This window comes from Leptidea sinapis, chromosome 1 (genome assembly GCF_905404315.1).
Source record: "Leptidea sinapis chromosome 1, ilLepSina1.1, whole genome shotgun sequence".
Taxonomy (NCBI): Eukaryota; Metazoa; Arthropoda; class Insecta; order Lepidoptera; family Pieridae; genus Leptidea; species Leptidea sinapis.
In genome coordinates this window covers 26,102,791-26,115,213 of record NC_066265.1, presented here as the reverse complement: position 1 = coordinate 26,115,213, position 12,423 = coordinate 26,102,791, and the positions used below count along the sequence as shown (strand labels likewise).

At 35.7% G+C, this 12,423-nt stretch overlaps 1 protein-coding gene across 8 annotated transcripts in view; it reads left to right on the top strand.

Annotated features, from left to right (window-relative positions):
* The window catches only part of LOC126969193 (2-oxoglutarate dehydrogenase complex component E1-like), a 67,081-nt gene extending 56,076 nt beyond the window's left edge, over positions 1-11,005 (top strand). For 2 of the 8 annotated variants that reach the window (XM_050814522.1, XM_050814566.1), the window contains exons 19-23: positions 79-271; positions 1,115-1,252; positions 1,885-2,049; positions 4,420-4,521; positions 9,573-11,005. In XM_050814522.1, the coding sequence (XP_050670479.1) occupies positions 79-271; positions 1,115-1,252; positions 1,885-2,049; positions 4,420-4,521; positions 9,573-9,672 (698 nt within the window). In that variant the 3' untranslated portion in view covers positions 9,673-11,005. The remainder of the gene's footprint in view (positions 1-78; positions 272-1,114; positions 1,253-1,884; positions 2,050-4,419; positions 4,522-9,572) is intronic. The other 6 variants (XM_050814539.1, XM_050814603.1, XM_050814531.1 and 3 more) reach the window with 5 other exon arrangements.
* The last annotated feature ends 1,418 nt before the right edge of the window (positions 11,006-12,423 follow it).

Genomic DNA, 12,423 nt, shown 5'->3' with positions numbered 1-12,423 from the left:
GGATATCTTATGACAGTTCATGACGTTGGTAGCGCTTGTAAACACATCAGGCTGACAATCATAATGTTTGTGTGACAGTGCGTCAACTTCACGACGCCAATTGGATCGTGGCCAACTGCTCGTCGCCCGCGTCCATGTTCCACATCCTGCGGCGACAGATCGCGCTGCCGTTCCGTAAGCCTCTCATCCTGATGACGCCCAAGTCGCTTCTGCGTCACCCCGAGTGCAAGTCGTCCTTCGACGAGATGAGCGAGGGCACTGCCTTCAGAAGGTGACCTATGATAATCACAATAAACAAGCTATTGAAAAGAGTAATTAATCAAAATAAAACTTGAAAACAAAATATTATGAACGATGCGGGACTCAACCCCACGACCTCTCGCGTTCCGTGCGAGTGCTCTTCCAATTGAGTCACCGGTCGAGTGACGCATCGTCATAAAATCATACAAGATTTTATGACGATGCTTTGTTCAACTCTCAGGTTGTGGGTGGCTTCATCTACAGCATATACTTTACAGTTGATAACCTGCTCAACCCCAACATTTGCATATTATGAAATGGACTTAAGATGACGCTCTTGCAAATCTAAACTATATATATATATACTATATTTAGGATTAATACACAAATATAATTTGAAAACATAACGTGGGTTCGAGTCCCGCATCGTTCATAAAATTTTGTCGCCACTGCAAGGTCGTTATTTAAAAAAAAATTAAAAGAGGCTGCTTTGTTGTCTCTGGATAAATCTTTGTCTGACATTTCAGCTTTCTCTTCGTCATCAAAAGATTCACTTCAGAGTCTAAATAAACATATCCAATAAACTTATCGAAGTTTAGTGCTAGTGAAAATCTTATGGATTCGCGTTACCGATATGTGCATGACGCGATAAATAAATAATTAAAAAATAAATATATATAGTTATACACTTTTTAGATAGTGAAATCTCGAAGAGTTCGCATCACCGAAATGCTTATAGCAGTATATCTGTAGCTATACAGCTGACGTATAATTGTGCAACATTAGTGCTGTGTATATGTTATAAGTGAAAGGTTCTATGTGTGGTGTAGTCTAGTATCATTTTAATGTATTTATTATTTTAAAATATTTCCAGAGTGCTCCCAGAAGAAGGAGTGGCAGCTGAAAATCCCTCGAACGTCCGCAAGCTAGCGTTCTGCTCGGGCCGTGTGTACTACGACTTGCTGAAGCAGCGTCGCGACCGCGGCTTGGAGAAAGATATCGCTATTGCCAGGTACATTCCTTTCCATTTCAGCCGGAAGACGTCCACTGCTGGACGAAGGCCTGCCCCAAAGATCGCCATAACGATCGGTTCTGCGGTACCTTCATTCAAACTACTCCGGCGATCTTGATTAGATCATCAGTCCATCTCGTGGGGAGCCTACCAACACTGCGACTTCCAGGACGTGGTCGCACTTTTCTGTCCCAATGGCCATATTATGTCCGTTGAGCTATGAGCCTTGCACACTGCCACTTCAGATTCGCAAGCATCTGGGCTATGTCTGTGACTTTGAAACTCCAAGCATAGCCCTTTCCATTGCCCTCTGAGTAATTATAATTATACTGCGATTTACATTCCATGGCATCATAATAAAGTGATTAAAAATAGATTGTGTCAAAATAATATATTATGCCCGCGCCATAAGCCACTAAATCCTTTTTTTTAATGTAAAAATAGCAGTAAATTGAGTTAATTTTTTCAACAATTATTTATTTTTCTTACGATTATGAGCTTTTTATATCAATTTAATTGTTATATACGATTTTGTGCGACAAAAGTGGGAGTTTTGATTTTAGGCCCTAGTAGAACACTTGCATACCTACGTGCTTTAGCATGCAAGTATATGATTGTGTTGATTTGGATAGATTGGAGCAAATCTCACCGTTCCCATACGACCTGGTGAAGGCTGAGATCGCGAAGTACCCGAACGCTCAGCTGGTCTGGAGCCAGGAGGAACACAAGAACATGGGATCGTGGAGCTACATCGAGCCCAGGTTCCGGACCCTGCTGCAAAACCAGAAACAGATCAGGTATGCATATCACGTACATGTAATACGAACATATTACATATTTATTTCCATTTCCAGATTTCCAAGCTAGTTTGTATCGTATTGGGCTCCACCATGTATCGTTTTGTGTTATATTAAGAGTCGGATAATTATTCCATCGTTTTTTTTTATAAAATTGATTGCTTCAGATTTATACCTTCGTCCGTCGATATTTTTGATGATAATTTTTTTTATATAATCCGATGAAATTGCTCGAATGAATTTGAAGTAAAGAATTGTCAATTTTCAACCAATCCCCTCCGCTTGTATCTTGATTTTATGGACTACGACGTCATTGTTATTATTGTAGTTTCTTGACATCTAGTCTGAATTAAATATGTGTTAACAATCATTGTCCAAAGACAATAAGGATCCCAGAGGATGACATCGACAGTGACATTAACTGTGTGAGGCCTTGAGTACTGTATAAGGAATGTTACTGGGCAACAGTTGTTTCACCTGTGTGCAAAACGCGAGACATTAAAATCATGTTGTCGTCTATTAACCATAAGTTGTTGTTTTTTGAGCTGATGTGCCTTGTTTGAATATTTTTTAACTTTATATTTTAGTACCTACTAGCGTAACTCGCCCACACCTCTCGATGTTGCGTTCGTATCGAATAATAAGTATATTATTTTCAAAATATTTGCTTAAAAATGCATTTACGAAGCGTGTTGGTCGAAAGTTTGAAATTAGAAAGAAAGAAAGAAAATAATTTATTTGTGACGTTGAAATATAGTACAACTAGATACAAAAGAGTTAAAAATTAACACTTAAAAAGTTTAACGTAAACAAAATTATGAAATATTATTTTATATACGTCACAAAAAGGTCCCAACTCAGCATGTTAGCCGGTTTGAAAACCAGCGCTGGTCTTCCGTTGGGGCACTATATAACGGAAAGTGCAGTAATATATATATTAGATACTCATCCAAGGTAGGCAACCTTACGGCACGTATCGCTGAGCGTTAAGGATGTTTTAATTCCAATAAAACATATTATACAAAAATTCTCCCAAGGAGTAACATTAAGGATCGACTTGTAGAATTATGTATTGTATTATTATTCATAATAATTAGTGATATAATACGCGGACCGCGTATCTAATAGCGTATTGAGTTCGGAATTGGCTAACTAGGGCAGGCAGGTAGCTCACACGCCGTTAAAACTCCATTTTTTTCTATTAATTATATTTAATTATGCTCCATAATTTTTCATTCAGCAAAGAGATAATTTTCTTTTTGAATTTCAAAAACTCGCAGATTGAGAAATATAATTTAAACAAAACATCCGAACATGTAATAAATGTAACAATATACTGATTTCAGTACCTACATTTAACTCTTTATTAGCTTTTTCATCGAAACATTAGTTTTTTCATTATTAGTCTCGAAAGTTTAACCAAAAATTTCCGTCAAACTGATATGTAGTCTGTATTATTAAAACAATTGATGACTAAATGACAGATGTTGAGATGCCACCATATTTTCGCTGTCATAAGTCTGAGACTAGACAATAATATACTAAAACTAGCTGACCCAGCAAAACGTTGTATTGCCGATATTAAAATCGCGATACAAAAGTAACTGTTAATCGTAGATGGGTGAACATTTGAAGTTGTATGTATTTTTAATGCTGACTCATAATCAAACAAATTAAAAAAAAATTCAAAAAAAATTGTGTGGACCACCCTTAACATTGAGGGGGATGAAAAACATATGTTATCCGATTCTCAGACCTACCCAATATGCACTCAAAATTTCATGAGAATCGGTCGAGCCGTTTCGGAGGAGTTCAAAGTTTAACACCATGACACGAGAATTTTATATATTAGAAGTAAAAAGAGGCATGATGAAGCGGATACTAAAACATAGGTATTTTGATAATTAATTCGCACAGTGGTGTAAACTGAAGTGTAATATTTGGTAACTAAAAATAAGTTCTCTATACTTACGTATATAACGTACGAAAACTTTTCAACGTGGCCCTTAAAGCTCCATCTGGATCTGTCTGCATTTTGTTTTATACTCAGATGACCCTACAATTCCTTACAAAAAAAAAATTGGATTGGAAATGCTATTTTTACTGGCCTTCCTAATTAAACCGCTTTTGTTGTGCTCTTCTTGCTGACCGTACTTTCTAGAACTGTTATTCGAGCCAAGTGCCGAGTTAAGTTGATCGAATTATACATACTTATCTTAATGTTGATTTTATTTACTTCACTATCAAAAGAAAAAAAAAATACAATATTAAATTCAATAAATGCCTGGTTTGCAGTTTGATTTAATTTTGATAACGTGTACTAACGCATACAATGCATGTGTCATCGTAACACGGGGACCTTGGTTGCAGGCCAAAGTCTCGCTCGCAAGGGGGCTGGTTTAGCCAACTGTTGGGTCGCACTGAGGACCCACAGCTTGACACACAAACTGACATGGCCCCTCGTACTATTAGGTGAGATGTCAACCATTTACACATATCACGCTTTGGGTTATTGTTTGTCGCCGACACGGTTTAAACTATTTTTTGCTTGGCTTTTACTTGATTAGTAGCACGATTTAGTTGATTAATAAAAACCGACTCAATAATAATATTCAACACATTTCAACTTTTGTCTCTTCAACTCTCTTGGTTGAAATTTAATTCAACAAGTGCTAATTTGACAGAATTTTTTAATTTTTTGTGTTGGCTTTCATCAAGATTGTCCCTCAATATCCTGGCAGAGGACCTACCCCACCTGTGTCCACTGAGGACGCTGCGCGTCTTAAAGGTCATAGGGCTGGAGGATGTGATTTGGATACGAATTGAACTCCGAATATGCAAGGGAAAAATTCTCTAAACGTTGCCCATGCTGCCTCATCACAATGTCGTTGCTAGGGCGTGCTTCCAAGCACACGTAGAGTGCACAATAGATCTACAGATTTAAGTGTTTATTTCCCAAACAATAATAATAATATACTTACAAAAAATGGTGGCGGTTTTGTAATAAGTATTTGTTTGTTATCACTATTTTTTACTATAGTCCAGTGTTAATATAATCTGTATGATATTGTTTGTTAACATATCAAATTGCAAACCACGCAAGTTTAGTAGGCTTAATAACCAGTTGGTTACGACAAAGTGATTTATGTGTTCTTTACGTACTCTTAGTATCTAGTTTATTTGGAATTAATATCTTTGTCTTATTCTTCGTTTAAGTATTTGGGCGGTATATTGTGTTGCTTTTCCCATCTTCATGTCGGGCGTTTTTTTGGAAAATATTTAAGTTTTCTTCTAGACGAAAATAAAATAAAATAAATCACGTTTAAGTAGAACTCAATTAGATCTGCTTTGATGTCAGTGCGTAAATTAGTGTAATTTTTTTCTTGTTAAAATGATAATATTAACAGGATTGTAACTTGAAATATCATCTTTCTGTACTCAATAAAGTTAAGTCAACTTGACCTTTTTAATCTATATAAATATTATAAAGCTGCAGTATTTGTTTGTTTGTTTGTTTGAACGCGCTAATCTCTGGGTACTACTGGTCCGATTTGAATGATTCTTTCAGTGCTGGGTAGTCCATTTATCGAGGAAGGCTATAGGGTATGTTTTTTTTTTCAAAATTAGGGATCCGTAATAAAATTGCTATTTTGTAACACAAGGTGTAAAATCGAAAACCTATTTTTGCGTGCGCTGCAAAAACTATTGACAATAGAACAAAATGATGTACAGTCTATAATATAGACAATATTTTATTACTTATAAAACTATCGCGTGAATTATACTTTATATGGCAAAACAACGTTTGCCGGGTCAGCTAGTTAGGAATACACATACTCGTGATGTTGATGTACATTTCAAACTCAATTATAATTACAAATATATACGAAAAAGAGTGGTGAAATGAATGATGAGAGATAAAGATTTTAAGTAAATACAAAAATTTGATCACTGTAATAGAAAACATAGTTGCAAAAAATTGTTTTAAGCTAGGAGTGCTGACTTTGATTCTTACTGTTTAACTTAATGTGTCCTTTTTACTTTAATAGGTATTTTTTCACCAGTGCAGTAATAACCGTCAGATACTATGCTAATTGTTGCCAGATACAGTAAGATAAAAATGTGTAGGGTGTAGACCAAACTTTATTATATTATTATATCCTCCGGTGACAAAAATTTTATGTGGCTATGTTCAATAAAATACTCATTACATAAGCAGATTTTGTTGAAATCAAAATTATGCACATCTTATTTTCATTTAATATTTTTGAATTCACAATCAGTTATGTTACAAATACGAATAATATTAGCTGTATTAAACATACATAAGTACATATAAACATCCATGACTCGGCAACAAACATGTATATGCTGTTGTAAAAACCATTTTAAACTTGTGTTAATATTTTCGCTGAGATGCAAGTATGTTGTAAAGCTTCGTATGAAACGCTTTTGATTTGATCTTGACACTCGGTTCCAGAATGTTGTCCCGATCTCTTATTATTTATTCTTACAAAATAGAAATCTCTGTAGTAGCTGTTTTCGTTTTGGCCGGACATACAGACAGACATTCTATAAAACACTTTTTTGGCTTCCATATTGTTTGTGGAAGCGATTTTTCTTAAAAAAAAAATATGTACATTAACTTAAAGGTTTTTTTCATTTTTACGATTCTAGTATACTATTCTAGTATATAGAATTTTTAATTCAGGATAATTTGGATAGGAAGCAAAGACATAACTAAACAATTTGTTATTTTTAAAGTGAAATCCCTTCTGCGAATAATTAAACAAATTAAATTGGAACCAAAATTTATGAACAATGCGGAACTTGAACCCGCGCCTCTCGGGTTCCGTCCGAGCAATCTTACCTACTGAGCCAACCGTTCGAGTGACGCATGGATCGTAAATCTTGGTATGTCTCGTTCAACTCTCAGGTTGTGTTTCCATATATAGGATCTACTTTATAGTTGATAACCTGCTCAACCCCAATAATTACATACTAGGGAATTTATTTGTTGATTGAGAGTAGAGCAAGACATACCAACATTCATACGTCACTCGAACGGTTGGCTTAGTGGAAGAGCGCTCGGACGGAATCCAAGAGGTCGCGGCTTCGAGACTCGCATCGTTCATAAATTTTGTTCTGGAATCTGGAAGATTGAAAGACCGCAATATTGATTATAATCTATCAATAAACAATACAATAATTCAATCTCAACAGGAAGTTGCTACTGCTTTTGAGATTTTTTTTTCTGAGATTCCAGTTTCTATCACAAACACTCTTGTCTCCTCCACCAGTGTTGCTGAGTCACTTCTTCTGGAAAATGTTATAGGATGTCAACAAAGTTTCAATTTTAGTTTTGTTAGCCCTGGAGAAATAATTAAAACTTTTAAATCTCTAGACATGAAAAAAACTGCTGATATATGGGGCATTTCTGTTAAAATAATAAGTTCAATAATTATTGATGTCATAGCACCATATCTTGCAATAGTATTTAATAATTGTATTAAGCGTGGCGTGTTTCCTGACCTTCTGAAACATAGTAAAATTACACCAATATTTAAGTCGGGATGCTCTTCTGACCCGAACAACTATCGTCCTGTGTCGGTTTTGCCGACCCTTAGTAAAATTTTTGAAAAAATAATTTTAAGCCAAATGCTTACTTACTTTAACTCTCATAAGTTACTTCATTTGAAACAATTTGGCTTTACTAGGGGACGTTCAACAACAGATGCAGGTGTTGAGCTGATCAAGAATATTTTTGATGCCTGGGAGGAATCGCAGAATGCACTTGGCATCTTCTGTGATTTATCTAAGGCTTTTGATTGTATTCAACATTCAACGCTGGTCAGGAAGCTATACCACTATGGCATAAAAGGAACTGCGCTTGATCTTCTGACTTCATATCTAAACAATAGAATTCAGAGGGTCGACGTGAATGGCAGGAGATCTCCTGGGACTCCTCTCAGTATGGGGGTACCACAAGGGTCTATTCTTGGACCGTTCCTCTTCCTTATCTATATAAATGATCTTCCTAATCTTATAGAGAAAAAACATAAGATAGTATTGTTTGCGGACGACACTTAAAAGAATGATTTTCAAAGTGAAATGAAACCAAGCTATGTATGACGAAGTGAACGATATTTTATCTGACATCGTGTACTGGTTTCGCGCTAATAACCTATTGTTAAATAGCAAGAAAACTAAATTCATTAAATTTACCGTACCAAATGTCAAAAATGTAAATGCAAATGTTTTGTTAAACGGAGAAGTGATAGAACCGGTGGAATCTGCTATATTTCTTGGCATATCTCTAGATTCCAAATTACAATGGGGCCCCCATATTGAAGGATTGGCGAACAGACTTAGTTCTGCAGCATACGCGGTTAAAAAAATTAGACAATTAACTGACATAGATATGGCGCGACTAGTATACTTTAGTTATTTCCATAGTATTATGTCCTATGGTATATTGCTATGGGGTAACGCTGCCGATATTAATACAATATTTGTGCTGCAGAAGAGGGCTATTCGCGCTATTTATAACCTAGGTCCTAGAGAATCATTGAGAGCAAAATTCAAAGAAATTAACATCTTGACTGTTGCTTCTCAATATATTCTTGATAATGTAATGTATGTTCATAGGCACATAAGAGAATTAGCTAGAAACTGTCATAACCATAATGTTAACACCAGGAACAGACATAAACTGATGATGCCTACTACTCGGCTAAGTAGAGTTAGTAAGTCTTTTGTGGGGCGATGTATGTGCTTTTACAACAAGAGCAAAATTCAAAGAAATTAATATCTTGACTGTTGCTTCTCAATATATTTAGCTTACACATTTTTCACACATTTAGCTTTTACAACAAGATCCCAGAAAATGTTCAAAACAAAGGTGTTACGTTATTCAAAAGAATTGTTAAAAAACGTTTGTGTGGTAAAGGTTACTATAACATAAATGACTTTCTTAATGATACCACAGATTGGGAATGGAGCGACCGCCCTCAGGCTATTAAATAATAAGTTTAATTGTACAATGTTACTTTGTAAATGTTACTTTAATTGTAAAACATATTTTTGAAGAAAAAAAAAACCCGCTGAGTTTGTTGCGCCCATTCTTCTCAGGCCTGAGGCATTCACTTTGGAATGGGTGGTAGTTTTTTTGACTTTCAATAAGTGATTTCACATCCTATTTTGAGTAAAAATATTTGAAGGCATAAAAAGGCATTTATTTTCTCAAAATTGATTCCTTTAGAATTCTTTTTGATGTCATTTCTAATAACTACTAGATACTACTACCGCTTCGAAAACAAATGGCGCTCTGAGAGAGAAGAAGCGGCGCAAGAAACTCTCCCAGCATTCTTTTTTTGCGCTCTTTTCAAATAAAAATATACAATATTGTACCGTCATTTCTATCGCTATAAAATAATCACAATCTCGTCCCATATTTAATTTAAAGCCATAAATTCCAAATATATATTAAATTATATGATTCAAACAACAATTTTAATTTTCAGTTACAACGGGCGTGCCACAGCCGCGTCTCCAGCCACCGGTTCTAAAGCCGCTCACAACAAGGAACTGAAGAACCTTCTCGACGAATTCTGCGTGTTATAAACTAAAATCGCGAACATCCACACGATAACTTAACGCCGCAATCCATAACATTCTCGTTGCGATAAACAAATTTAAAAATCGAATTTCATTAATGAATCCATTTCATCGTTACTGTCAGTATTTTAAACAATTCTCGTCGTAGTTAGACATATTTAATACTTATTTATTTATTCGCTGTTAGAGTTGTGTTCCGTTCGTTGTTCGTAGGTATTATTTATTTTTAATTTATAGCAGCAAAAGTATTTTTTTCTCATTTTTTTTCGGTTAGTGTTTTGTAAATACCTTTACCAAATCGAGCATTGTTTAACTTTGCCTGTGGTAAGTCCGCAGCGATAATCTGCGCCATAGTAGTTCTATCCTTGTATAATGTTACTATATCGTTAGTATCGGCATTAGTCAAGTACAAATTGTATGTGCGTCTAGTTTCGTTACCGTCTTATCGGTGAATTTTTTTCATCGCTGTTAGACCTCTTGTAGTATTGCACTCGACGATATTTCACGATATTATTATTATTATCATAATAAACGTAGTGAATCTTACTAATGTTAGTCTAGTGTGTAAATTGTAAAGTTTTATTTTGCAACTGGTTGCAATAGTTTAGTTGCATAGTTACCGCCGACGTGAGCTCGGTTTGTAAGGAATAACACCAAAACTTACTAATCTAATATACCTATTTCATGTTATTTAATAGTTGCTATACGGCTGCTATAAAACTACATGGTGATTATAAACGTTATAGCGGCTAGATCTTTATCGGCCTTACAAATAAAATTGGCATAAATTTATAACTAAGCATAAACCAAGAATATGTAAAATTGCTTACGAATGGTTTGTTCGGACGTATAACGTTTCCCGCGTTTATTTGCAAAGCAGCTTGTCATTCGGAAAACTTCAGAATTATCATTGTATTGACAGTGTTGTCAACGATATTTTAAGCATTTTGCATTTTCTTTGTTTATCATCAGTTATAACTTTATACCAAGTTTATTTGTAAGGCCGTAAATATTTAAATTAATAAAGATTAATTCTCTGCTTACGTTTATATACACCCTGTAGTTTTACACGTTCCGTTTTACAATATTTTAAATCTTTGTATCTTCTATTAAACGTTTGCATATAAAATTCCCTTTGTGAAAATTATAGCATATATTATATGCACTGTTATTTGGAATTCATCGTATTTTTGAAAGGTGCTCAGGTTTGAAAGACGCGTGGGAGATGGAGAGTGCTATTGGTCTGAAAGGTACATATTTGAAAGGTCGCCTGAGGTATTTATTTGCTATAAACGTTAGACGCTTTAGTTATACAATATAAATATAATATTATATTCGAGACGTGTTGTTTTATTACTTTGCCTTTTATGTTCTTGTAGTGTTTAGTCTGAATTAAATGTGTTAACACTCATTAACCATATTGTGACATTATGTGCTATATAAAGAATGCACAGCATGAAGGGAGCGCCAGTTCCAATCGGTCATTGGTCGGGAGCGGACGTCCCCGGATGCAGACTCAAACGCGAGACATTACAGTTCTCAAGTAAGAGATTATATACATGTTCCTTCTTCATAATAACTTATCGGAGGTTTAAAACGTGGTTAATATACGCTTGTTAAAAATTGTATTATTAAAAAAAATGCAGTCCCATATTAGCGCTCAAATACTTATATAAAATAAGACCCTTTTATAATCATATATTATGCCTTCGATAGCGAAGGCATTGTGGACGCTCGGTTAGTTAGTATTTGACGGTGGTTTTCCAATGTCAGTCAGTTCATAATATTAAGCTGAGGTCACATATGGCTTAACGCCAAACCATTTTTTTTTAATCGAGCGAAAAGAAATGATTCTTTATTGAATCAGCTTTAAGTAAAAACCAAACCATGTGAACCATAAACAAAAAACACGTGAACCAGAATTAGCTATCGGAGGCTTTACCTTTACATTATACCTTCGATTTGGGTTGCCATCTCTGAAATCTGGGAACCAGGATAAGAAGCTTGGACAGGCCGGATTTGGAGCTTAAAACCCGGACATGTCAACTGTATTCTTTTAAATTATTCCGTAAAATAAAAATAGTGTTAATTGTTGTAAATCAACTTGTTATTTATTTTCATACAATTTTAAAAGAAATTTAGCCTTTTTTATGGAAAAGGAGGACAAGCGAGCGTACGGGTCACCTGGTGTTAAGTGATCATCGTCACCGACATTCTCTTGCAACACCAGAGGAATTACAGGAGCGTTGCTTACAGGTACGCGCTTTTTTTGAAGGTACCCACGTCGTATCGTCCCGGAAACACCGAACAAGGAAGCTCATTCCTCATCTTTGTAGTTGTAGAAGCAAGAAAGCTCTTTGAAATCCGCACTGTGGAGGACCGCCACATATCCAGATGGTGGGGATGATATCCTAACTTGTGTCGTGTCGAGCGAAGGTAGAATTCGGCGGCAGGAATCAGGTGAAACAGCTCTTCGGAACACTCCCCGTGATAAATGCGGTAGAAGACACAATTAAGCGATGTCTCTACGCAACGCCAAGTGATCCAGCCGTTCACAGAGTACTGGGTGCCCGACAATTCCAGCTGCTCTGCGTAGCACGCGGACAAATGGATCGTGCTGATGCTGAGGTGCGCGGGACCAGAGATGAAAGATACTCCATGTGTGTATATACACTAGAATGTGGGCCGGCTTGAAGTATTGCTGTGCTCTATTAATGACGCCCAGGTTCTTCGAAGCCAATTTGGCTTTGCCAGATG